Source organism: Sceloporus occidentalis, unplaced genomic scaffold (assembly GCF_023333645.1).
Source record: "Sceloporus occidentalis isolate IW3139 unplaced genomic scaffold, rSceOcc1.0.p SCAF_8, whole genome shotgun sequence".
Classification (NCBI taxonomy): domain Eukaryota; kingdom Metazoa; phylum Chordata; class Lepidosauria; order Squamata; family Phrynosomatidae; genus Sceloporus; species Sceloporus occidentalis.
In genome coordinates this window covers 28,780,334-28,808,094 of record NW_028316988.1, presented here as the reverse complement: position 1 = coordinate 28,808,094, position 27,761 = coordinate 28,780,334, and the positions used below count along the sequence as shown (strand labels likewise).

At 44.4% G+C, this 27,761-nt stretch overlaps 1 protein-coding gene across 1 annotated transcript in view; it reads right to left on the bottom strand.

The window, feature by feature from the left end:
- The window catches only part of PTPRS (protein tyrosine phosphatase receptor type S), a 228,889-nt gene that overhangs the window by 115,129 nt on the left and 85,999 nt on the right, over nucleotides 1-27,761 (bottom strand). Inside the window, exons 2-4 of the mRNA XM_089535812.1 lie at nucleotides 14,519-14,691; nucleotides 2,717-2,862; nucleotides 1,409-1,550 (exon numbers count right to left, since the gene is read on the bottom strand). Coding sequence (XP_089391938.1) covers nucleotides 1,409-1,550; nucleotides 2,717-2,862; nucleotides 14,519-14,600 — 370 coding nt within the window. The 5' untranslated portion in view covers nucleotides 14,601-14,691. The remainder of the gene's footprint in view (nucleotides 1-1,408; nucleotides 1,551-2,716; nucleotides 2,863-14,518; nucleotides 14,692-27,761) is intronic.

Sequence of the window (27,761 nt, the reverse complement as noted above, 5' to 3'; positions counted from 1 at the left end):
ACTTTAACTGCTGTGGCTCCATGCCGTGGCATCCTGGGATTTGTAGTTCAGTGAGACCTTTGACCTTCTGTGCCAGAGAGTTCTGATGCCAAACTACAAACTACAGTCCCCCGGATTCTCTAGCATGAAGCCAGGGCAGTTAAAGCAGTGCCAAACCGGATTATTTCCACAGTGCGGATGCAGCCAGAGAGGAAATTATTGAGTGACGTGTTTTAACCATGTAATAATTCAGTTCTGTTTTAATGATCACTTTTGGATATTTTAAACTGTATTGTTCTTCTAAATCGTAAACTGCTTCGAGTCCAAAGTTTGGGGGAAAAACAGGATATTAATAAATAGAAGGAGACGATGATGATGAAAAAGAAGATAAAGATGAAGAAGGTCTATCTGCAAAATTTGGATGATTCTTAAAAGCAAATGAAAAGTCTCATTGAGGAAGACAGTTGGGAAACGAATGCCCGCTTGGGTGGCAATCCTGTTTAGCTAACCAGAGAGCAGTGGCAATTAACAAATGGCCTAACGAAGCCTCGGGAGATTGAAAGAGAGAGAGAGAGAGAGAGCGCTTTGTGGTTCTGGGGTGAATGGAAGACAGTAGAAACAGACTGTGACGGCGCATAATGCCATGGCGGCATAATGAGGATGGCAGCTGTTTGGGGCACTCTCCCTTGTTAACCGGTGCTTCTCTAGCTGGCATGCGCCAGTCTGCCAACACCCAACGGAGCTGCTGCGACAAGGCCTGCCACGCATGCCTGTCTTCAGCCACCCCTCTCTGTGCAAACAAGCAATGTATGGGAACCATGCACAGACAAAAATATTTCGGAGGGGTAACCAACACCTTAGAGGACAGGATCAACATTGAAAATGACCTGGACAGATTAGAAAGCTGGGCCAGAACTAACAAAATGCATTTCAATAGGGAAAAGTGTAGTATCCTGCACTTGGGCAGCAAAAATGAAATGGGTTGACAACAGTGTATGCGAAGGGATCTAGGAGTCCTAGCGGATGGCAAGATGTACATGAGTCAAGAGTGTGATGCGGCAGCTAAAAAAGCCAATGTGATTCTAGGCTGCACCAATTTTCTGCAATCTAACAAAATGAATTTCAACAGGGAGAAATATAGGATACTACACTCGGGTAGCAAAAATGAAATGCATAGATATAGGACAGGGGACACCTTTGCTCTGGTGCCCCAACAAACTACAATTCCTAGCGTTCCATAGCACTGAGCCATGGCTGTTCAAGTGGTGTCAAACCCGATTATTTCTGCAACCAAAAAGTCTTAAAATGAAAAGATGCTTACCCCAAATTCAGGATATTGACTGCTGAGTTAGAATTATAGAAAAAGAACCACAAAATTAAACAAGACAGGTTAAAAGATTGGCCCAATTGTAGGGTATTTTTTGGGTACCTCTCAGGACGGTGAGTTTGGCGCTGACGGTGATCTCTGCGACAGGATTCTGGGCGACGCATTCGTAAACATTTTCGTCTCTTGGGGTGCGGAGGGGCTGAATCCTCAAAACCGCACCCGCGCCTTCGTCAAATTCAATGGTCTAAGATGGGAAGAAGTGGAATAAAAAATATATTAAACCGGTTTAGGGTCCGATGCCATCCCTTTTGAGCTGGACGGATTATCTAAACCAAGGGATTACATCCCATACTAGGATCAGAATGCTCTTGAGGATTTCTGTTCGTATTAATACAGAGTTTCACCAGCAAAAACACTTCCCTGCAGGGTTGGCTGGTGGTTAAACCATGTTTAAACCTTGGTTTATGCCAGGTTTAAACACATTTGTGGCTTTGACTTTTTTGGCCTTGATTATATGTGGCTTTGATTAATCTGTCCTCTCTAGGAATCTCTAGGTCCTCCAGTGCAACTCTGCTGAATGCTGACCATAGAGATGCTCTGAAGAACCTAGAGATTACTAGAGAAAACACTTCTCTAGCCATTTGTAGGTCCTCCAGTGTGATTCTATGGTCAATGTCTGGCAGATGTTGACCACAGAGTTGTGCTGGAGGTCCTAGAAATGCTTAGAGAAGTGTTCTCTCTAGGAACCATTAGGTCCTCCAACGCAACTCTGGTGAACGTTGGCCATAAAGTCACGCTGGAGGACCTAGAGACTCCTAGAGCGAACACGGTAATCAAATCAATCAAGACACATTAATTAAAACATGCAACCATTTCAAAGGAGAAAGAAGGCATACACATTTCAAAACAGAATGTAGAGAGATCTTTGAAGCTCCGTTGAGACTAATTGAAATAATGAGGTTGGCTTCTTTCTTTCAGATAGTCTCAAAGGTGCTCCAAGATCTCTCTATATACTGATTCCACAGATTAACATGACATCTAAATTCACCATTCAAAAACCATTATGAAGTTGGCAATCGGAGGCATTTTTTTCTTAAGCCACCCCTAAATTGTGGAATGACCTGCCGAAAGAGACTGGTCTTTAATGCTCTTTTAAATCCAGACAACGTGGGATCTCTTCCAGCAGGTCATTCCACAATTTTGGGGCGGCTAAAGAAAAACGCTTCTGGCTGACATGTCCGCCAGAGGACCTGAGTATATGGGGTGGATTATATGGGAGGAAGAGATCTTGTAAGTAACCTGGATCCAAACTATGTAGGGCTTGGGGCTAAGGCAGTTCAAAGTGGTACCTAACTGCTACAAATGACTAGTGCGGACACAACCCTGCAAGGAAGTCGGACAGCCACTCACCTCAAACCGCTGGGAGTTCACCTTCTTGCCCTTCTTGTTCCAAGTGACTCGAGGTTTTGGGTCTCCGATTGCTTGGCACACGAAGGAGGCCACCCCACCCGAGACCCCGATCTGGTCCACGGGACTCTTGGTGAACACAGGAGGACCTTTTCCAGCGAGAAGGAAAGCCAGAGACAGAGAAGGGAGGGAGAGAAGGCATTTGATCAGTTAAATGGTCAGCTAGTGACAGCTAACATTTCCCTTTATTTGATTGTCCTGCACCTCAGTTTTAGTTATTAAATCATTGGCCTGAATTTTGTGTTATTCTTTATTGTGGCTTGTTGTTACAGTCGGCCCTCCATATCCGCGGATTTTTTTAATCCACAGATTCAACCATCTGCGGTTTAAAATATATATTATCAAAAAATATACATTTCAAATAGCAAACCTTGATTTTGCCATTTTATGTAAGAGGCACCATTATACTATGCCATTGTATTTAAATGGGACTTGAGCATCCACAGATTTTGGTATCCATGGGGGATCCTGGAAACAAACCCAAGCAGATACGAAGATGTCTACTGCATTCGTCTTTGACATAGCAATCCGATCATGGCATTTTCCCGGCAAAAGTTATTCAGAGATTTGCCACCCTTCTTCTGAGGCTGAGAGAGTGTGGTCAGCCTAAGATCATGTTGCTGAGCAAGAAAGGATATGCTGAAAGTCCATCCTATGAAACCCTTCGATCTGTAGTTCTGCAAGGTCTTTTGCTTCCTGTGCCAAAGCGGGCTGGTGCCTCACCAAACTACAAATCCCAGGATTCTGTAGGATGGAGCCACGGCAGCTAAAGTGGGGTCAAACCGCATTATTTCTGCAGTCTAAATGCCCCCTTATTATGCTCTGCCCAATGTCTATAATGGTATAGTTTAGGGGAATGCACTAGTCCCTCATCAAACCACAAATCCCAGGATTCCCCAGAATGGAACCGCGGCACCTAAACTGGCATCAAACTGCATTATTTCTGCAGTGTGGACGCACCGTTAGTATTCTCCGCCCCACTATTATAATGCTATAGTTTAGGAAAATGCAATACAGGGTTTTAAGTTCTGCACCAAACCACAAATCCCAGGTTTCCCGAAAATGTGTGCAATTAAAGTGGGTTCAAACTTCTATTAACTTTGCAGTGCGGATACAATCCTTATTGGGAACCTCTGGCTTTTCTCCCTCTCCCTTAACACACCAATGCAACTTACAATGTCAAGTTAAACAGAACAAACATAGACATTCAAACATGCCTTCTATTTGCATATGCACAAAAATGAAATAAATCCATCTTTTTTCAAAAACGTAGCTAAATTTGCAAACAGGTTCCTTTGCCACGAAAGCGCGGCAGAGAAAGAGGTAGGGACAAAATGGTGGAACCTTCTGGGCTCAGCGATTGCGAGCCAGCTTGACTGATTCCACACCTCGCCTCTCGAACTCTGAACCTCCTCACGGCCTCAAGCATGTTCTGTTCCTGTCACCCGAGTCCATGTTTGCCGCCACGCGGAGCTGAGCATGCCTGCCTGACAAGGGAGGTGAGCTTCATCCGTACGCTTGGCATTTATCCACTCCGATTCTCATCGGCTCCAGCTCGGAGCAGGTTGGCAACGCTCTATTCTTGGATCTGAGCGTCCAGGAATCAGGCATAGGCAGCTACAGTCTGAGGATAACATTTGATTCGGAAGCGGAGACGCCGCCTGACTTTTGGGGAGAATATTTTTCTTTAAAAATGCAAACCGTTGTGCCACTTCGGATCAACCGCATAATTCTAGCAGTTTTCGTCAGCATCCCTGGGAGCGGGTCTTTTGTAAAGCCAATAGCTCCCGATTCAAGGCAAAGTGACTTCAAAATATTTAGTAATACAACAAGGCTATGGGGATGGAAGCAAACAATGTAACCTAACACAACAGGAAGCTTTCACTGAAACTAGTCCAAATCAAATGGAGAAGGAAAAACAAAGTGTAGGTGCACTATATATATATATCCCTAAGTACAGATATATCACTAAGTACGGATTACAACAAACAGTAAGGTACTGCACAAAATTTAGTTAAGACTCTTACAACTGCAAGTATAATTCAACAATGGATCCATGGATTTACCATTTTGAGAAGAGGAATTTTTTTTCATCTATTACTCCATACTATTTACAGTAATATCCCTGCAAAGTGATCTATTTTGGACTCATCATTAACATTTATTGTTCTCCACTATCATGATGAACAGATATTTTGTTGCCCGTTGATACTTGTTGAATTACACTTGTAATTGTAAGAGTCTAACTAAATTTTGTGCAGTATCTTACTGTTGGTTGTAATCTGTACTTAGGGATATATCTGTACTACACTTTATCTCACCATTACTGCCATGCAGTAACACAGAGAATCCTAGGCCTGGAAGAGACTCCCCCAAGGGTCATCCAGTCCAACCTCAATGACTGTCAGTAAGAAACTTGAGGATGGAAGCAAACAATGTTAAACAACCATAACAATGTTAAATAAGCAGTGTCTTTTTATATCGTACAATTACAGAGCATATGCATCTATTTTAACTACCAAAGCACCATGCTATGGAATATCCTATCATAGGATCCTAGAGCTGGAAGAAACCCCAGGGGTCACCCAGTCCAACCCCACAGGGTTGATCCTAATCTTGAATCATGGTGGCCTGGCTTGAAATCATAGAGTTGGAAGAGACCTCAAGGGTCACCCAGCCCAGCCCCGTTCTGCCATGCAGGAACACAGTCTCAAAGCACCCCCCAAGAGAGGACCACCCGGCCTCTGTTTGAAACCTCCAAAAAAGGAGACTCCAACACTCTCCGAGGCAGCGTCTTCCACTATCGAACAGCTCTTACCCTTACGAATCATGGGAATTGCGGTTTAGACAGGGGACTTTTTAGCCAGAGAGCTCTAGTACGTACATACTGCAGTGTTCCCTCTGGATCTTGCCAAGGTAGTTAAAGTGGGATCACAGTGCCAGTGATGCCCACACTCTGGTCCTTCAAGTGTTTTGGACTTCAGCTCCCATCTTGGTCAGTGGTCTGGGATGCTGGGAGTCAAAGTCCCAAACACCTGGAACCACAATGGTTAAACGATAGTTAAACTGCAACCAAGTGCTATAATTGCACAGAAGAGAAGCACAAGGGCCATCCAATCCAACCCCATTCTGCTATGCAGGAAGACACAGAATAAAAGCACCCCTGACAGATGTCCATGCAGATTCTGTTGAAAAAGCCTCCAAAGAAGGAGACTCCATCACCCTCTGAAGCAGCATCTTCCGTTGTCTTACTGTCGGGAAGTTCTCCCTAATGTTGAGGTGGTATCTCTTTCCTTGAGTTTGCATCCACTGCTCCGCATCCTAGTCTCTGGAGCAGCAGAAAACAAGCTTGCTCCATCCTCAATAGGACATCCCTTCAGATATTTAAACATGGCAATCATGCCACCTCTTAGTCTTCTCTTTTCCAGGCTAAACATCCCCAGCTCCCTAAGGGTTTGGTGGTTTCCAGACCTTCCACCATTTTGGTCGCCCTCCTCTGGACACGCTCCAGCTTGTCCACATCCTTCTTGAATTGTGATGCCAAGAAGTGGACACAGTATTCCAGGTGAGGTCTGGCCAAAGCAGAACAGACTAGTACTGTGACCTCCTTCAATCTGGACACTATACTTCCATTGATGCACCCTAGGAGCCATGCAACCATGTGAAAGTGAGCAAAACCCGGCACGCAACGGATGGCTAGGGAGCATGCTTTGCCTTTGTACTTGGTGATTGTGTCCCAGAAGACCCACTCGTCAGACCCAGAGGTAGCCTTGTTGACCATGTAGTAAAGTACAGCATCATCCCAAATCCACCCAAGAGGGATCCCTATATTGAGCCAACCAAAATGCATGTCATACATGTTGCAAGCTTGCGAAGCTTGAAAGCATGCCATAAGCTTTTGAAGCTCGAAAGCTTGCAACATGTTTAGTGTGCATTTTGGTTGGCACAATAAAGGGATCCCTAGTTTTTTGTGGGTTTTTCGGGCTATGTGGCCATGTTCTGGAAGAGTGTATTCTTGAGGCTTCGGCAGCATCTGTGGCTGGTGCCTTCTTCCGAACACGGACACATAGCCCGGAAAACTCACAAAAAAACTATGGATGCCAGCTGTGAAAGCTTTCGACTTCCCAAAGGGATCCCTGTTTGGTGGAGGCTGGATCCACTGGTTGAAGTTATTCCTTTTTTCCTTTTGTGGCGAGGGGTTAACAATTTATAATTTTTATCATTATGATATCATTTTCATTATCATTGTGATGCATTTATCAATTTGTCGTAATTGATGCCTCAAAGGTAGTTCCTTTGCCCGCCTAAGGGCAAAGAACGCTTAAAATCTACAGGCACAACAAAAACAACTCCAAGTCCCTACATTAAGAGAGACTGTGAACGACTCAAACAGACACAGGTTTTCTGTTTTCCAAAACTGAAAATAATAAGGTCTGTTCTCTGCTCTGCCCACGGGCATCTGCTTGTTGGCATGTGACAGAGAAGCCATGGTCTAAGTCCTGCTGATCCAAGCAAAAAGTGGGATGGAAGCATTTTAAAAATGCCATCCTTTGCTTGGGAATTCAAACCCAAAGTCTCTGAGTCAAGGCAGGAGTGTTGTTGTTGTTGCTGTTGTGTGCCTTCAAGCTGTTTCCGACTTATGGTGACCCAAAGGTGAACCAACTATGGGGTTTTCTTGCATTTGTTCAGCGGAGGTTGGCCACTGCCTTCCCCTGAGGATGAGAGAGTGTGACTCGCCCAAGGCCCACCCAGTGGGTTTCCAAGGCCAGTTTTAAAAAGTCCCCCCAATTCACACTAGCGGAAGTATATGCAGCCATGTATTCATTGCAAAGTGGAAAGAGAACACCCTGCATACATCTTTTTTAAAAATCACCCTTTCAGAAACATGGCTCTATCAAGATGTGCTTCGCCTGTGACTGAATGTTCTGTTCCCAAATGTTATCTTTTTGGAAGGGAGACGGAATTGCTTCTCCTTTGCCCCACGGGAAATCAATGCCGCTTCTTTCAGGAGCCGGGCAGGACTGGTGTTTTTCAGCCGTTGTTGGACTACAATTCCCACCTTCAAGCAGTCAAGGGGATGATGGGCGCTGCAAGCCAACACCACGTATCCTCCACTCCCATTTGGCAGGGATAGTCCTCATGACTCCTCTGCCTTCCCACTTTCTTAGATGCCTTTAAAAGGTCCCGGTTTCTCTCTCCTGCTCCCACTTTCCTCCTTTGCTCTCAGCTTATTTCAATTGCTGCAAACTATGTTCAAGGTAAAAAAATAATTTATACTCAGTTAACGCAACAGATGGGAGAGGAGAAGGATGAATTCTGACCTTCCCAGTAGGCTTGGGCAAAAGCAAACTGATTACTACTACTACTACTACTAATTTATTTATTTGCTACTCTCATCTTCCTTATCTATAACCTTTGCCATCTTGAACCACACTCTGTTGTTGCTTGGACACACATGTCCCATTTTCCACCTGCAAAATGTTTGGATGCACACCAGTTGCCTAGCCACACTTTGCAGAGGGACTTCAGTTAATGTGGGACTGCAAATCCCATCATCCCTAGCCATTTGAGAAAATGGTGAGGAACGGTGGGAGAGGCAACCCCACATCATCCAGAAGGCTGGATGCTCCCTAGCCCTGAATGAAACGTAGGCTAGGGAGTGGGAATTATTTGACTTTCCAGATGTTGTCGGACTGCAACTCCCAGCACTCCTAGCCAGGGATAACTGGTGTTGCATTTCAACAAAATGCTGGAGGGTTATGATTTCGACTGATGGTTGTTGTGTGTCTTCAAATAATTTCCGACTTACGGCAAATCCGAAGGGGACCTTACCCTGCGCTTTTCTTGGCAAGATTTGTTCAGAGGAGGTTTGCCATTGCCTTCCTCTGAGGCTGAGAGAGTGTAACTTGCCCAAGGTCCACCCAATGGGCTTCATGATTATTTGCCAACAAAGACATTGCTAGATGCCTTTTCCTAAATCTCTGAACAACAACTAAAATATGCCCAAGGTTAAAAACTTAGAACAAAAGCAACACAGTAATCCACATGCAAAATGCACATTTTCTGAATAAATGCATATACTTGAGGTTGCAATGCAACAACATCTGGAAAGTTGTGGGATTATTTACCAACAATTGCATTGCTTGGGTGCCTTTTCCCCAAATCTCTCGCAACAAAACGAAAATACGCACAAGGTGAAAAGCAGAACCAAAGTGGCACAAACGCAAAATACACATTTTCTAAATAAATACAGGGCTTTGCAAATAAAAACAACAACAACAACATAAAAGCAGATGGCATTTGGAAACAATTAAGCAGAAGATTAAAAATTAATTATAGAACAAAATAAATACCGATTTTTCAATTAAAAAAAAAAGGTGGTTATCTTCGTCCTGTTGCTGTTGTGTGCTTTCAAGTCATTTCACAACGTAAGGTGAATCTAGAGCCAAGGTGGCCTAGTGGTTTGAGCACTGGACTATGACTCTTGAGACCTGGGTCTGAATCACCACTGAACCATGAAACCCAGTGGGTGACCTTGGGCATGTCACATTCTCTCAGCCTCCAGAGAAGGCCATGGCAAACCTCCTCTGAAGACATCTTGCCACGAAAATCCCTGGATAGGTCCATTTTAGGGTCACCATGTCAACTTGAAAATACACAATGTACACGTATACACACAATACAGTGCGCCCTTTCCTTACGCGGGGGAATTTGTTCCAGACCCCCTCCGCATAAGGCAAATACCACGTATGCTCGAGCCCCACTGAAAACAATGGGGCTCGCACATGTCAAAGGCGCACACACCATTGCCTCTTCCGTCGCACGACTTTATGCACTGTGTGTGTATGTGTGTGTGTGTGTGTGTGTATATATATATATATATAGTGTGTATATTGTGTATGATTTTATTCTATGCATTGCTTAGTTTGTTTCGTATTATACACACACACACACACACTCCTCCCTCTGAATTCATGGGCGATCCGTTCTATATTCAAGCCCCATAGGATTGAATGGACGTGCGCTCCTATGCGCGTGCACCATGGGCGCAAGCACCATTAACTTAATGGAGATTGCCCTTCCGTGAATAACAAAACCATGGATCTCAAGTCCGTGAAAACAGAGGGGTAACTCTGTGTGTGTGGGTGTGTGTGTGTGTACAGAGTTGGCCCTCTGTTTTCACGCATATGCAAGCCCCTTAGGATTGAACGGGGCACACACCATTGAAAATAGCGGAGGTTGCCTTTCCACGGATATTTAAGGTCGTGGATCTCAGATCTGCAAGTTAGGAGGGCCGTGTGTGTGTGTGTGTGTGTGTGTGTGTGTGTGTGTGTGTGTAATATTAAACAAACGGAGCAATGCATAGAATGAAAGTATACTGGACTATCAAACAATCTTAAACTATCATTGCAAAAGCTTTGTTGATTTGGCAGAGGAGGCCTTGCAACATGACAAATGCCAGGAATCTTTCGGACGGCGCAAGAGCACTTAAAGCGGTGCCAAGCCACATTATTGCAACAGTGCAGGTGCACAACTTGTCACTGACGCGGAACAACACAAAGCCCAGGATAGACCATCTCCAGCTTCAGGGAGGGTGGATGATGGTTTGCATGATAGACTCTGCGTGTATGTGTGCCTCTTTCATCAATGATGCCGAAAATGCAAAATAAATAAGGCACACAAAACCCTCCTCCGGTGGAGTCGAAAAGGAGGAGAGGGGAAAATAAAACCAAACCCTTTTAGAACGGGGAGAAATGACTCCCCAAGGCAGCTGAAATTTCTCTTGCAACTTCAAAGGGCGATAAATTATTCAAGCCGCTCCTGCCATTTCATTTGCAACCTCGCTCTCCATTCCCCCTTTTTCTTGATGTTCTGCTCTCAAGTCAATTAAAGATTTTGGGGGGGAGGAAATAATAGAGCATATTGAGGGTTGTGGTGGGAGGGGGGGCTTTTTGCGAATCTTTAAAATTAGGATCGTTTCCACTTCCTGCAAATGCATATTCATAAAAAGATGAATTTGTCCCCCCCGCCTGTGTGCATGCAAATAGATGCCTTCCTTTCCTTCCTTTCCCTTTGCTTCCCCCCCAAATTAATGCACAGAAACCAGAACATCTGGGCTAAGAATTGAGGAAAACTGGATCCGCTCTGATCGGAAGAACATCGATTTGCTAAGTCACAGATTCATAGGGTGGCGTAGTGGTTTGAGCGTTGGACGACTCCAGAGACCAGGGTTCGAAGAAATCCTTTGGGTGAAGCTGAAGCTTCTGGGCTCCAAAATACCTGGAAGACCACTTTGGGAATTGCTGAGCCAGAGCAACCGCAACTTGGGCAAGTCACACTCTCTCAGCTTCAGAGGATGGCAATGGCAACCCTCCTCTGAAAGAACTTACCAAGAAAACCCCAAGTTGGGTTTGCCTTAGGGTCGCCATAAGTAAAAAATGACTTGAAGGCACACAATGACAAACGACAAAAGAATCATGGAGTTGGAAGAACCTTACACACACACACCATGGTTTAAACCAGGTTAATTTACAATCCTGGCTTAATCCAGGGGGTTGCTTTGGAAAGGGAAGGTTCCCCAAGAATCAGAGTTGACTGGTTTAATCCAAGTTCATATAAACCATAGTTTAATCCAGGTTCGTGTAAACCATGGTTTAATCCAGGTTAGTGTAAACCATGGTTTAATCCGGGTTTGTGTAAACCATGGTTTAATCCAGGTTTGTGTAAACTATGGTTTAATCAAGGATAGATTAAAACATGGTTTAATCCTGATCGGCTTCAGACATGGTTTAAACTGGGTTAGTTTAAACCAGTAGTCCCCAAATTGTGTCCTTTAAGAGATTTTGTACTTCACCTCCCAGAATCCCATACTATTGGCCAACATGGAAGAGGCTTCTGGGAGCTGAAGTCCAAAATCTCTTAAAGGGCACAGTTTGGGGACCCCCGGTTTAAACCGTGGTTTAATCCAGGTTTGATTAAACCAGTGATTCCCAAACTTTTGTCCTCCAGGTGTTTTGGACTTCAACTCCCAGAAACCCTGAACAGTTTGGCCAATAGTCATGAATTCTGGGAGCTGAAGTCCAAAGTCTGGGAACCTTGGGTTTAAACCATGGTTTAATCCAGGTTGTTTTAAACCATGGTTTAAATTGGTTTAATTGAAAAGTTTTGTTTAATTGAAAAGTTTTGCTTCCAGACTCTGAATCAGCCAGGAAAAAGGACTTTTAACCCCAAAAACCGACGAAGGATCCAAAACAGAGTGCTCAAACTTATCATTTTTAAAGCCGCTATGTGAAATCCAGAGAAGCAGCTTGGTGTAGTGGTTAAGAGCGTCGGATGAAGACTCTGGAGATTAGGGTTGAAATCGCTGCTCAGCAATGGAAAGCTCTTGGGTGACCTTGCGCAAGTCACACTTTCTCAGCCTCAGAGGATAGCAATGGCAAGCCCCCTCCAAACAAACCTTGCCAAGAAAGCCCCTTATGAAGGCACACAACCACAACAAACGTAACATATAGTTGAGGATTTATTTAAAACAAAGTCCCGCCATTGATAAAAATTCAAGCCTTGTGTTAAGTCGAAAGTAGCCCTATTTTTTAAAAAGAAGCCCATTAACAGCCTATTTAAAAACAGATAGGGAAAGAGACAAATGTATATATTCCTTGTCGGGGATTTTTTATCTCGTTCCTTGTTTGTTTCCGTTTGGGGAAAGCGTTTGCCGAAAGCGAGGATATAAATCTCGCAAATGAATTAACACCGCATCCGCTTCTTGCAGCACCTCACTTTTTCACCATCTTTTATACTTGATTTATTCTTTATAAGCCTTAAAAATAAAAGAAATTAATACCGACCTAAGAGCATTACTCTGGAAAGTTGAGGGCAAAGGGAGATCCACCAAATGTGCTAGTGGCATTTTTGACATACTTTGGGGGCATCTATGCTGTGAAAACAATGCAGTTTGACATCACATTAATGGCCCTGGCTCCATTGTACAGGATCCTGGGATTTGTAGTTCGGTCTTTTTTTGTAGTCTTTGGCAGAGGATGCAAAAGATTTTGCAAAACTACAAATCCTAGGGTTCCATCGGACTGAGCCATAGTGCTTAAAAGTGGTATCGAAAGACATTGTTTCGGCAGTGCAGATGCACCATTTGTCCCCATTGAGTCATTGCAGGTCTGTATATAGTAATTTTCTATTCATGTGTTGTGTGTGTGTGTGTGTGTGTGTGTGTGTGTGTCTGTCTGTATGTATCCTGCATTGTCCCTTCCATAGGAAAGAGTCATAGCAGTTAAAAAGGCATTAAAGTGCTTTGTTTTTGCAGTGTGGATACCCCCCTAAGTCTTGCAAATGGTAGCAAAGTGCCGGTCTACTACAGGAGCCAGCAATCTCCCTCCATCCTTCTCCTCTCGCCTGGAGCTGCAAAACTGAAGGATATCCCTTTCTATCTGCCACTTGATAGCCAGCGTGGCACAGTGCTTTGAGCGTTGGGATAAGACTCTGGAGACCAGGGTTCAAATCTCGGCTCGGCCATGGATACCCACTGGGGTGGCCTTGGGCGAGTCACACTGTCTCGGCCTCAAGAGGATGGCAAAGAAACCTGCCAAGAGGACCCCTTGCTAGGGTCACCATAAATTGGAAACATCAACTCTCACCTGGAGATTGTGTCCCATGAAAACTGAATACTCAGGGTTTCGCCCATAGATATGGTAACTCTCATTGCAACTCTGATTTTCTTGCAAGGGAAACATTTGCCAAAGCTTGCCTTTGCCTCGTTCTAGGCATTTGGTTTATTTAAGCATCACACTAACAGAGAGATGGGGAACGGAGGGGAGGACAGGAGAACAAAAATGACATCACTGCCACTCGATTCAATTTGATCCAAGCAGTCGGGCAAGGTGACACTCGACATCAGCTGAATTCGGCGTCCTTGGACGGAAAGAAGGGAACGAGACAGAGACAGGAGGAGGAGGAAAAAAAGAGGGGAGACGATGGCAGGAGGAGACACACTGTCCTCACCTGCTCTATAAGGGGAGCTGGAGAGAAAATAAATGCAACATAAAGGAGAGGAGGAAAGACCAGCATCAGATGTACACACAAGCTAACTCAGGCTGCATTTGCACTGCAGAGCTCATTCAGTTTGGCACTGCTTTAAGTGCCACAGCTCCACGCTATGGCATTCTGGGAATTCTACATGGCAGGGGGTTGGACCGGCTGGCCCTTGTGGTCTCTTCCAAGTCTATGATTCTATGAACCATAGTTTGTTGTGGCCCCTGAGGCCAAACTGGATTATTTCTGCAGTGTGGATGCAGCCTATGCTCCAGTTTATGGCCTCGGCTTATTGGGATGGGTTACTATGGACATGGGGGGGGGGGGCATGTTAGCCCTGCAGCTGGGTAAACCTTGGAGGGCTACACCTGCCCATTGCACCAATTTTAAAAAAGCATGTCCCCAAATAACTCTATGGGACGTGGGGGACATTTTCACCATGTTTTGGGGACTTTTAGGCCCAGGAGAGACATAATAATAATAATAATAATAATAATTATTATTATTATTATTATTATTATTATTATTATTATTATTGAGTAAGCTGTCTTGAGTCACAACCAACACTCAGGTAGGCAGATTAAAAGAAAGAAAGCTGTATATTTAACCCTCGACCACAAAAAATAATAAAGAGCCACACTCTCTCAGCCTTCCCAGACCACGACTGCAATAGAGGAGGATGAAAGGAGTGGATGGGAGACTTACTTTCAGCGATGCAACCGATCAGCAGCAAGGAGAGGCAGTGGACGATGGGGATGAGGAGAGACATCCCGGGGCCGGGATTCATGCTGGCACAGACGGCCGAGGCCTCCGACCTCAGTCGGATTCGGCCCCGTGGTTCAGCAAAGTTCACAGCGCCTCCGGAGCAGGGTCAGCACCTAGAAAGGGAGGGAAGGAGAGCTAGAGGTTAATATGGGGAAGGAGTTTGCTTTGGAAAGGGAAGTTTCCCTAAGAATCAGAGTTGACTAGTTTAAACCAAGTTGGTGTAAACCATGGTTTACTCTGGGTTGTATGGTTTAATCCAGGTTAGTTTAAACCATGGTTTAATCAAGGTTGCCTTCAAACATGGTTTAAACCGGGTTAGTTTAAACCAGTGGTCCCCAAACTGTGCCCTTTAAGGGATTTTGGACTTCAGCTCCCAGAATCCCAGACTATTGGTGAACATGACTGAAGCTTCCGGGAACTGATGTCTAAAATCTCTTAAAGGGCACAGTTTGGGGACCACTGGTTTAAACCATGGTTTAATCCAGGTTTGAAGTCTACAACACCTGGATGATGAAAGATTCACTAGTTTAGACTAACCGGATTTAAACTATGGCTTAAACTAACCTATGGATGCACAAGTGCCATGAAATAGAACAGCATAATAAAATGGTGTCCGTTATATAAAATGGTAAAAGCAAGGTTTGCTTTTGGAAATTTATACTTTTGGGGAATATTTTCTAGCCGTGGATGGTTGAATCCGTCGATAAAAAATCCGTGGGTATGGCTGGATGATGTAGTAAGCAGGATTCGGATTCAGATTTCCCCCGTCAACAATGCATCTGCACAGTCAAAATAGTGCCATTTGACACTGCTTTAAGTATCATGGCTCCATCCCATGGAATTCTGGGATCTGTAGTTGGTGGTGGCAACAGAGCTCTCGGACAGAGAAGGCTGCCTAGCTTACAGAATTACAAATCCCAGAATGCCATCGCATGGGGGCCAACAGCCACCACTTTGGGTTCTGGGATCCTTAAGCCAGGAGCCTCCAGTCAGAGCCAGGGTGGTATAGTGGTTTGAACACAGGGCTATGACTCTGGAGACCAGGTTCACACTCTCTCAGCCTCAGAGGAAGGCAATGGGAAACCCTGTCTGAACAAATCCTAACAAGAAAACCCCATGAATGAAGAAAAGGAGAGCTGGACTAGGACTCTGCGAAACCAGGGTTCGAATCCCCGCTCAACCATGGAAACCCACAGGGTGACCTTAGGCAAGTCACATTCTCTCAGCCTCAGGAAAAGGCAAGGCCAAACCCCCCTCGGAAGAAACTTGCCAAGAAAACTCTGCGACAGGTTTGCCTTACAATAAATGACTTGAAGGCACGCAACAGTGACAACAAGGAGCCCCCAAATCTAATATCCAAGAGGAAGGGAGAAACAGAAGGAAAATCTGCATGCTACTATTTTAGTGATTTGTAGCGCACTTCGTGTCCTCTCCGGGAGCCCTTGACAGAGCCTGCCAGGAGAGGTATTAGGACGCGTCAGCTCCAATTTGGCGGCTCATCCTTCAGACCAAAAAAGGTACATCGCCTGGGCCCATCGGCACAAAGCCTTGCCAAGGCTGGGAAATTCCAGGACGGCAGGAGGACAGGCGGGCATCGTCTCCCCAGTCACCTCTGCCAGGTTGAGGTGGCGACGGTCACCAGAGAGGGCAGCCAATTTGGAGACGCCGGGATGGAGGTGTCTCCATGGCTGCGGGATATCTGGAAGCTGTCACCTCCAAAAAGCCACATCTCTATGCTCACGTTGCAGGCTCTGCATCCAGAGCTTTGAATATCCTTTCTTGCAACAGCGCAACTGGTGGCGGGTACATTTCTGGACACAACCATCACGCATCATATTTATTTGTAACCCGCTCTTTTCCCAGAGCTGGGACTGAGATTAAAAACATAGAAAAGTGGTACACTAAAATGGAATTCAATTATTATATTAAAATAAATAGCTTGTTAAAAGAATAAAATTCAGTCTAAAAAGATAAAACTATTTGAAACTCTCTTGGTCCTCCACTGCAACTCTATGCGCAATTCAAAGTTCTGGTTATGAAAAGGTTGGCTACTTTGAACCAGGTAGCATCACGGTTTGGGTGCTGGACTACACCTCTGGAGACCAGGGTTCGAATCCCTGCCTAGCCATGGAACTCACTGGGTGACCTTGGGCAAGTCACACTCTCTCAGCTTCAAGAGAAGTCAATAGCTAACCTCCTCTGAGCAACTCTTGCCAAGAAAACCCCAAGATAGGTCAGCCTTAGGGCCGCCATAAAGTCGGAAATGACTTAAAGATGCAACAAGAACACCAAGAGCACCAGAGCTCTCTGACAGAGAAGGCTAAACGCCTCACTAAAGTACAAATCCCAGGATCCTACAGCCATGACGGTTAAAGCGGTGCCAAACAGCATCATTTCTGCAGTGCGGATGCAGCCAGCGTCACTGCAATGTTATGTTCTAAGTGCCAAAGGAACACTGACCAAACAAAAGGAGATGGGAATGTGCTGAACAGTGCTACAGAAAAATCATCTTCATTTTTGACATTTTGAGCAAGCTGGTCTCTTTTAAAATTAATATACATATACATTTCCATGCATTAACAAGAATTACTCCTGTCTCCGCTGCATAGTATCAGTCTTCCACATTTGCGGATTTGACTCTTGCGGATTTTATTATTTGCAGATTTGATTTGATGTCTAGTACTCCAGAGCAAATCTGCCAGAAGCTGACCATAGAGTCACGTTGGAGGACCTAGAGATTCCTACAGAAAACACATCTCTGGGCATTTGTAGGTCCTTCAGTGCAATTCTATGGTCAACGTCTGCCAGATGTTGGCCACAGAGTTGCACTGGAGGACCAAGAGATTCCTAGAGAGGCAAAAAGTGGATCTTTAAAATTGCGTCATTTTTCACTTTCATGGGGGTCCTTGCACCCCTGATCCCAGTGATAAAGGGCCTATCAGATACAGGATGGAAACCAAATATACGTGCATGATGCAAACAGGCTTCTGGTCCAGAAGTTACTTTCAAAACACCTCCTTTGCAAAGGGGAAGCTTCTGCAGTCATGCTTTAACATAGAATCATAGAATCATAGAGTTGGAAGAGACCACAAGGGCCATCCAGGCGAACCCCGTGCCATGAAGGAAATCACAATCAAAGCATCCCCGACTCTGCTTAAAGACCTCCAAAGACGGAGACCCCACCACACTCCGAGGGATGAGTGTGTTCCACTGTCGAACAGCCCTTACTGTCAGGAAGTTCCTCCCAATGTTGAGGTGAAATCTCTTTGCATCCATTGTTCCTGGTCCTGTTCTCTGGAGCAGCAGAAAACAAGCTTGCTCCCTCCTCAATATGACATCCCTTCAAATATTTAAACAGGGCTATCATATCACCTCTTAACCTTCTCTTCTCCAGGCTAAACATCTCCAGCTCCCTAAGTCTCTCCTCATAGGGCTTTATGGTTTCCAGACCCTTCACCATTTTAGTCTCCCTCCTTTGGAGACATGGCTCCAGTTTCTCAATGTCCTTTTTAAATTGTGGCGCCCAGAACTGGACACAATGTTCCAGGTGGGGCCTGACCAAGGCAGAATAGAGTGGCACTATTACTTCCCTTGATCTAGACACTATACTTCTATTGATGCAGCCTAAAATCACATTCCCTCCCCTGTCCAAAAAAAGAAGTCTCATGTTATATAATTTGGATAGAGGGTTAACCTTCTCCCCGCACCCCTTCTAAAAACCCTTCGCCTCTTAAAAAGACAGAACGTTCCTGCTTGAAAACCATCTGCACCCGCAACCACGCCTTCCTGCTCTATCTGTATGCATTTCGGTTATTGCCGTGCTCCCGAAAAGGAACAGCGAGTGGAAAATATCTCAGCTAATTTTTCTTCTTCTAAATATAAAGCCAGTCTTTTGCTTCTGCAGCACTTCTCTCTCTCTCCCTCTCTCTGTATGTGTGTGTTCGTGCGTGTGCGTGCGCGTGTGTGTGTGTATATATATATATATATATATATATATATATATATTTCTGCCCACCTATCCACCCACGGGTTGCTACAATCCTCTTCTTTTGGGATCCGAAGACTAGTCGCCCACCACCACCAAGAGAATAAAAGGCCTAGTTTTTGCCTGGGCCGCTCTATAATTTCATTTTCAGCGAGATCTAGGCCAAGGCCCTCAAGTGTATCACCAAATACCAAAAATCAGGATGATTTATCATGCTATTGTAGGGTGGGCTTTTTGTATTCACTAGGGTTTGGTTCCCAAGGGCACCAAAATCCATGGATGCTCAAGTCCCGTTATAGACAACGGTGCAGGAAAATGGTCCCTTATATAAAATGGCAAAATCAAGGTCTGCTGTTGTTTGGGATTCATATCTTGTAAAAACATTTTCAAGCCGCGGGTGCCGGAATCGGTGGATAAAAAATAAATAAATCAGTAGATATGGAGGGCTGGTTGTCTTTGCGATTTCCATGGCTGGCTAAGTCAGCCGGACAGTGAAGAAAGCTGGCAGGAAGAAAACCAGCTCCTTTGCAAAGTGGTGCTGGAGGAGAGTTACTCTGAAAAATGGAGAGAAGGGTATGGGAACACGGAGAAAGACTGGGCACATTGTTGCGGCAACGAACCCTGGTTCATCACAGGGATGTATTGCAATAAACTATGATTTATCACATCATGAAACTCCCCGCAGTCCACTCAGGGTCCAATGATGTCAATGACCACAGCCACAATCCCTGACAGCATCCAACTCGCTGAAGGTTGCTTCAACCCCTAAATCATGTTCCATCTCAGTCATAAACCATGGTTTGTCATAACCATGGTTTGCTGTGACAGCATGAGATGCCTGGGCAAAACACTAACTACATTTTTATTTTTTGGGTAGGAAGGTAGGCTCTGGTCTATCTCTCCTCTCCTCTTTGTGGCTTTGTCACCTTTCTCCATATGCAGAGGAGGATCAAAGTCATTGGGGTTTTCTTTTGAGCCATCAGGGCTTTTAAAGGGGTGTGTGTGTCTTATTTCCAACTCTTGAATCCCTATATTGGGAGAAAGGCGGGATATAAGAAAATAAAATAATAATAATAAACTTGGCAAGCCATACTAAGGTCTCTCTCCATCCGCAGATGCTGCTGGCTTTCACATCAAAAGCTCCAGGAGAAAATTGGAATGGAAATGAGCTAGAAATCCATGAAATATGGGCATGCATTTTTTTATTTTGCCCGCTCTTCTCTTATTCTTGGCCATTTGAAAGCTCCTGCAGATGGGGATCTCTGCAAAGGAGTTGTGCCTACTGAGTACAACTCTTTGCAACACATATCGGGGCAGTAAAGCTCCATGTTTTAATCCACAAATTCAGTGTTCTCTGCCTAAAAGGGGGTCTGGTAACCTCACAGGGAGCCTAGATCTGAAAGAAAGTACAGTTGCCCTTCCAGGTCTGTGGACTTGAAATGTGCGGACTTGGAAATCCGGGGAGAGGCGACCGCTATTAACCTTAATGGGATGCGTGCCCTGCGTGCATGTGCCCCATTGAAGCCTATGGGGCTTGGAAATGTATGAGATTTCGGATGTGTGTGTGTGTATGTGGGGGAGGGGGGAACAGATGCCCCACGAGTTCAAAGGGGTGACTGTGTTGTTATGTCTTGCTAATGGAATTGATATTTTATTTTCCAGACTTCGTCTCCCAGTATCCCCATGGCCAGATGGAGGAGTGACATCCCTGCATGGATATCCCTCCATACCACCAACAACATCTTGACAAAATGCAACCCTATGACTAACATCATCCTATTTTTCTTTCTCCTGTATGGTTTTAAACACCTTTGTTTGATGAAGCTTCGAAAGCTTGCAACATATATTTGGGGCATTGTGGTTGGCCCCGTAAAGATATCCCTGTTTATGTTGATTTTGACCTGATGAAGAACCCCATGGAGTTTAAAAGCCTGCATAAAATGGTGAAGGGTCTGGAAACCATGTCCTATGAGGAACGACTTAGGGAGCTGGTGATGTTTAGCCTGGAGAAAAGAAGGTTACGAGGTGATATGATAGCCCTGTTTAAATATATGAAGGGGTGTCGTATTGAGGAGGGAACAAGCTTGTTTTCTGCTGCTCCAGAGACTAGGACCTGGAACAATGGATGCAAGCTCCAGGAAGAGATTCCACCTCAACATTAGGAGGAACCTCCTGAGAGTAAGGGCTGTTCAACAGTGGAACACACTCCTTCCTCAGAGTTTAGTGGAGTCTCCCTCCTTGGAGGTCTTTAAGCTGAGGCTGGATGGCCATCTGTCAATGGGGATGCTTTGATTGAGAGTTCCTGCATGGCAGAATGGGGGTGGACTAGATGGCCCTTGCAGTCTCTTCCAACTCTACGATTCTACAATTCTATGATCTGTATTCTGTCCATTTGGGTTGGCCCCATATAGTTAGCCCTTTTTTGTGGATTTTGGATGTTATTGTCCTTTGCTACATGGACAACACGACCACCCCTGGATATGTTTTCTTACAGCAAGACCTTTTGTCAAAAATAAGTCCACCGGTTGAATCCTGAATGTCCAACCCAGATTGGCAATTAACTTGACGGCAACCAGTGGGTACCGATATTAAGTTTTGAAGGCTGGAGTCGAAACTCGAACAGACAGCTGTGGATTCCAGTGAAGATCTCAGCTGGCGATTGGGATATTATTGCGATGCCGGGAAGTGACGAGGATGGCAAGACGGGGCAATGTTTTAGAAATTAATTCCCTTCCCGGGCTGACAGTTATCGACAAGCTGACACAAAGTGTGTGTTGCATCCTGGATGTGTTTAGCACCTGCGGCCCAACACAGACACAACCGATTCTAATAGCCACCAAGCAGAGGAAAATATCTATTGTTTTAGTTCAGCCAGGATGGACCATGATGGGCTCCCGAGCCCAAGCCAGCCCCAGGGCACATGTTGACCAAACCAATTGTCAAAAGCAGAGGTAAAAAGCCAAGGCCGATCGATTCAACGCCAAGATCTGGGATGAATTTATAGGAAATTAAGGAAACCGTGACAAAGCCCAAGCCCCAAGTGCTTTACACTCCCCAATCTGACTCCATTTTAAGAGCTGCAACGCAAATGCTCAGAACTGATAGTTCGGGTTGAGTTAAAACTTGTCAAGTTAATGACCTGGATCTTGTTCCAAAGATCTGCTCAATTAAGAGCATACTATCTTACTCTGTCTATATCACTCTCCCTCTTTGTGCGTTCAATGGACAACGTGTCCGAGTGTCTTCATTCGTCTGAATTACCAAGAAAAGAGCCCTGGTAAATCAGACCAATTTTTGAAAAATGTTCCTTTTACCCCCAATAAAGTAACAAAGCTTGGGTTGTCATCTTTCCTGCTTCCCATCTGTTTGTCATCAAAGTGCCATCAAATATTTCAAAAACAAAAGGGCTACAAGGATTCACTCCAACTAGGGGCAAGACGATTTCGAGTCAAGGGGAATAGGTATACCCAAAACTAACACTAAGCCAGTTCTGAGTGCAGAAAAGGAGACTTTATCTGTCATTAATGATAAGCCAATTCTGAATCTAGATAAGAAGAATTTGTCAGTCAAGTCATGCTAAGCCAATTCTGAATCTAGATAAGAAGAATTCATCAGTCATTAATGCTAAGCCAATTCTGAGTTCAGGTAAGAAGACTTCATCAGTCATTAATGCTAAGCCAATTATGAGTCCAGGTAAGAAGGCTTCATCAGTCATTAATGCTAAGCCAATTATGAGTTCAGGTAAAAAGAATTCATCAGTAATTAATGCTAAGCCAATTCTGAGTTCAGGTAAGAAGACTTCATCAGTCATTAAAGCTAAGCCAATTCTGAGTCCAGGTAAAAAGAATCCATCAGTCATTAATGATAAGCCAATTCTGAGTTCAGGTAAGAAGGTTTCATCAGTCATTAATGCTAAGCCAATTCTGAGTTCAGGTAAGAAGGCTTCATCAGTCATTAATGCTAAGCCAGTTCTGAGTTCAGGTAAGAAGAATTCATCAGTCATTAATGCTAAGCCAATTCTGAATCTAGATAAGAAGACTTCATCAGTCATTAATGCTAAGCCAATTCTGAGTCCAGGTAAGAAGGCTTCATCAGTCATTAATGCTAAGCCAATTATGAGTTCAGGTAAAAAGAATTCATCAGTAATTAATGCTAAGCCAATTCTGAGTTCAGGTAAGAAGAATTCATCAGTCATTAATGCTAAGCCAATTCTGAATCTAGATAAGAAGAATTCATCAGTCATTAATGCTAAGCCAATTCTGAGTTCAGGTAAGAAGACTTCATCAGTCATTAATGCTAAGCCAATTATGAGTCCAGGTAAGAAGGCTTCATCAGTCATTAATGCTAAGCCAATTATGAGTTCAGGTAAAAAGAATTCATCAGTAATTAATGCTAAGCCAATTCTGAGTTCAGGTAAGAAGACTTCATCAGTCATTAAAGCTAAGCCAATTCTGAGTCCAGGTAAAAAGAATCCATCAGTCATTAATGATAAGCCAATTCTGAGTTCAGGTAAGAAGGTTTCATCAGTCATTAATGCTAAGCCAATTCTGAGTTCAGGTAAGAAGGCTTCATCAGTCATTAATGCTAAGCCAGTTCTGAGTTCAGGTAAGAAGAATTCATCAGTCATTAATGCTAAGCCAATTCTGAGTTCAGGTAAGAAGACTTCATCAGTCATTAATGCTAAGCCAATTCTGAGTCCAGGTAAGAAGGCTTCATCAGTCATTAATGCTAAGCCAATTATGAGTTCAGGTAAAAAGAATTCATCAGTAATTAATGCTAAGCCAATTCTGAGTTCAGGTAAGAAGAATTCATCAGTCATTAATGCTAAGCCAATTCTGAATCTAGATAAGAAGAATCCATCAGTCATTAATGATAAGCCAATTCTGAGTTCAGGTAAGAAGGTTTCATCAGTCATTAATGCTAAGCCAATTCTGAGTTCAGGTAAGAAGGCTTCATCAGTCATTAATGCTAAGCCAGTTCTGAGTTCAGGTAAGAAGAATTCATCAGTCATTAATGCTAAGCCAATTCTGAGTTCAGGTAAGAAGACTTCATCAGTCATTAATGCTAAGCCAATTCTGAGTCCAGGTAAGAAGGCTTCATCAGTCATTAATGCTAAGCCAATTATGAGTTCAGGTAAAAAGAATTCATCAGTCATTAATGCTAAGCCAATTCTGAGTTCAGGTAAGAAGAATTCATCAGTCATTAATGCTAAGCCAATTCTGAGTCCAGGTAAAAAGAATCCATCAGTCATTAATGCTAAGCCAATTCTGAGTCCAGGTAAAAAGAATCCATCAGTCATTAATGCTAAGCCAATTCTGAGTTCAGGTAAGAAGACTTCATCAGTCATTAATGCTAAGCCAATTCTGAGTTCAGGTAAGAAGAATTAAATCAGTCATTAATGCTAAGCCAATTCTGAGTCCAGATAAGGAGACTTCATCACTCATTAATGCTAAGCCAATTCTGAGTTCAGGTAAGAAGAATTAAATCAGTCATTAATGCTAAGCCAATTCTGAGTCCAGGTAAAAAGAATCCATCAGTCATTAATGCTAAGCCAATTCTGAGTCCAGGTAAAAAGAATCCATCAGTCATTAATGCTAAGCCAATTCTGAGTCCAGATAAGGGGACTTCATCACTCATTAATGCTAAGCCAATTCTGAATCTAGATAAGAAGAATTCGTCATTCATTCATGCTAAGCCAATTCTGAGTCCAGGTAAGGAGAATTCATCGATCATTAAGTGAATGCTAACTCCGGATGAAGATAATTGATCAGTCCCTAAGGTTAAGCCAATTCCAAGCTAAAGTAAGCATAATTAATTGGTAATTAACATTAAGCCTAGTCTGAGCCCTGCTAAGAGGAATCCATCAGTCATTAATGCTAAGCCAATTTTGAGCCCGGATAAGGAGAATTCATGAGTCATTAATACTAAGCCAATTCCGAGTCAAACTATAGAGAATTCATCAGTTCCTAATGTTAAGCCAATTCTGATTCCAACTAAGGAGAATTCATCAGTCATTAATATTAAGCTAATTCTGAGTAAAGCTAAGGATAATTAATTGGTCTTTAATGCTCAGCCAATTCTGTGCCAAACTATGGAGAATTCATCAGTCATTAATGTTAAGCCAATTCTGAGTAAAGCTAAAGGGAGCTTGCACATCTTCAAATCATCACCGAATATTAATGGTCTGGATTTTTAAAAAGGTGACACACTGGCAGTATTTCACGGAAGGGCTCAAAAGGAGGACAGAATGGGATGGAGATGCTTTCCGTGTCACACATCCTCAGCGATTCGGATGTAAGCTTGAAAAGGTATTTCTGGTTTCAGCAACCGGCGTCGGCAGGCGAGGAGTTTTAAGGATTCTTTTGATCAATTTTGATCAAAGCCGGCGACGTGCCAAGACTGACGGAGAGGCAGAAATGGAATCTCAAACATACACACGAAATCACACAATGGGTTCCATTGCAATGGCCTGGGAGAAAGCAAGCAATTATCTCTTGCCACCTTTGTTTGACTGCCTCTGGAGGGGAAATGCAGATGTGGGGAAGAGGTAATGTTTTTTAAGCTGCAAAAGGCGACGCTTTTCTTTTTCTCATCCCGCGTTTCTCGCAACTAAGGTGATCAGCAGGGATTCACAAAACACTCCTTGGCGCCATCCGTCAGGAGTGCTTCGATGGTGTCTTCCTGCATGGCAGAACAGGGTTGGACTGCATGACCCTCGGGGTCCCTTCCAACTCTAGTGGTCCATTATTTCCTCCTAAATTTGACCTACCTCAAAGGTGGCAGAATCTCATCCGGCTTTGTAGGTTTTGAAACAGGGGCTGGAGGACAGAAAGGAAGGGGCCCAGCAGTGACGCAACACCTCCAGGGCTGTCTATGGGGTGCATCTACACCGTAGAAATAATGCAGTTCAACACTACTTTAGGCGCTGCCGCTCCATCCTATGGGATCCTGGGATTTGTAGCTTGACAAGCTCTTCTCTGCCAAAGGTGCTGGTGTGTCTTCAAACTATCAATCCCAGCATTCCGTAGGACGCAGACGTGGCAGTTAAAGTGATACCAAACTGCATTACTTCTACAGCAAAGAGACCCAAGGGCGCACCTACACTATAGAAATTGTGTCTTCCTGCATGGCAGAAGAGGGTTGGACTGGATGACCCTTGAGGTCATCTCTTCCAACTCTTTAAGATTCTATATAATGCTGTTTGACACCACTTTCAGTGCTGCAGCCCCATGCCATGGAATCCTGGGATGTGCAGTTTTGCAAGGTCCTCAGCCTTCTCTGCCAAAACTTGCCTCTACGGGGATTATGCCTTTCCCTGCAAGCTCTGGCAAAAGCAAATGGCTGAAACATTTGTTCTCCTTTATAAAGAATATTTCTCATTTTGACCACACTCTGATGTTGCTTTTCCACCAGAATCTCATGAAATGTTGGAGGCGATGCAAAGACGAACTAGCAGTCATAGTTAGGAACAGGCCCAGTTCTATCCTCAGTGAATCAGCAAGTCCTCTTCTCTTCTTCTGCACACTGGCCATGATTTTCTCTAATAAATCATGCCTCCTAGCCTTCGGTTGATCCACAGACATATGCTGAGCCCTTCATCTGATGCATTCCAACAAGAGATGCTTCTGAGGGACAGCTGAGAGGTGGAGACCTAATGCTTTCTGACGCGCGTCCGGCCGTCCCTGGACAGCACGCCTTCGCTTGACATGGGATCTTATGATTTCCTTAAGGGTCAAAACTGGGCTTGTGGGAAAAGCCGGGGAAATGCATGGTGGCAATGGGGCGGAGGAGCTAGCGGTGGCTGCTTGGCTTATAAAACCCTTCTGGGTTCCCCAAAGGAGCGGGTGACCAGGCATGCTCCTTTTCCCAGACATGGCCTACTTTTCAAATCTTCTGTCCAAGAGGAATCCCAAAATGTCCTCCATGGAGTCGGAGAGCATGACTAAGATGTCCATTGAGCTCAGGGTGACCAGAAGTCCTCCTTTTCCTGGACATGTCTGACCTTTCCATCTTCTTCCAGGAAGAACCCCAAAATGTTCTCCAAATGGAGCATGACAAAGACAAAGAAGATTAGAAGACTACGAATTCAAAGATACAGCCATGTTAGTCTATAGAAAGGGGAAAAAAGCATCTGAGGAAGTAGACTAAAACAATAAAGTGCTATTAGCGCTTCACTGTCAAGCTCTAAAGCCTTGCCTGCCATGTTGTGACGGCAACTAAAAAGGCTGTAGTAGCATCTCTCCAAAGGAAGTTCATGCACATTGCTTTCACATTGTGTGCTGGCGAAATCATACGGGTGGAAACACAGGCATCCTTAGGGCCTCCAGATGGCACCAGGGAAAGCAGGAGGGAGAACGATGGCCGCCCTTGCCAAGATGGCGGCTTGCTTGTGTGCATATCCTGCAGGGAGAGCTGTCCAAACCTTGGCTTGTCTCCCAGTTGGCTCCGCGCTGTTGACTTTAAAGGTTCATCTCGCCAGGCAAGCTGTGCTGCTAAGCGGCCAGTCATCCATGGTCACTCTGGGCTCTAGCAAACCTCCTTCTAATGGCCACTTCTCCTCCTCCACTTGACCGTGCGCCTCAGAAGTTGACCAGAATCCAAACGCACTTTTCTTGCAAACAACTTATCTCCCCCGTGTACACCCTTCCCCATACCCACCTCTGTGCATGTGTGCTGGGGGCCTTGAAGGCCTTTCCAACCCTAAGGCCAACTTACCCTGGGGTTTTCACGGCAAGACTTGTTCGAAGGCGGTTTGTCCTGGCCTTCCCCTGAGGCCAAAAGAGTGTGACTTTCCTAAGCTTGCCCAGTGGTCTAGCTGGGATTTGAACCATGGTCTCCAGAGTTGGAGTACAATATACAAACCACTATGCTACACTGGCGCTCTTAACCCACCTGTCTCCCCATATTTACATTGTTCAGTTCCCCATAGCCACATTTCCCAGTACATAACCATTTCCCATATTTTTCAACACACAAATGCTTTCCAGGCACATTTCTCAGGACCCAAATGGTCCTCTATTGGACATTTCCCAGGACACAACCAGTCCATCAAGCCCACATTTCCCAGTATGCAGCCGTCCCCCATATTCACCTTTCTTGGTGTGCAACTGTTCTCTTATACCCATGTTTTCCAGGACACCACAGTTCCACATATCCATATTTCCTAGTACACAACCATCCTCTCATATCTGTACTTTC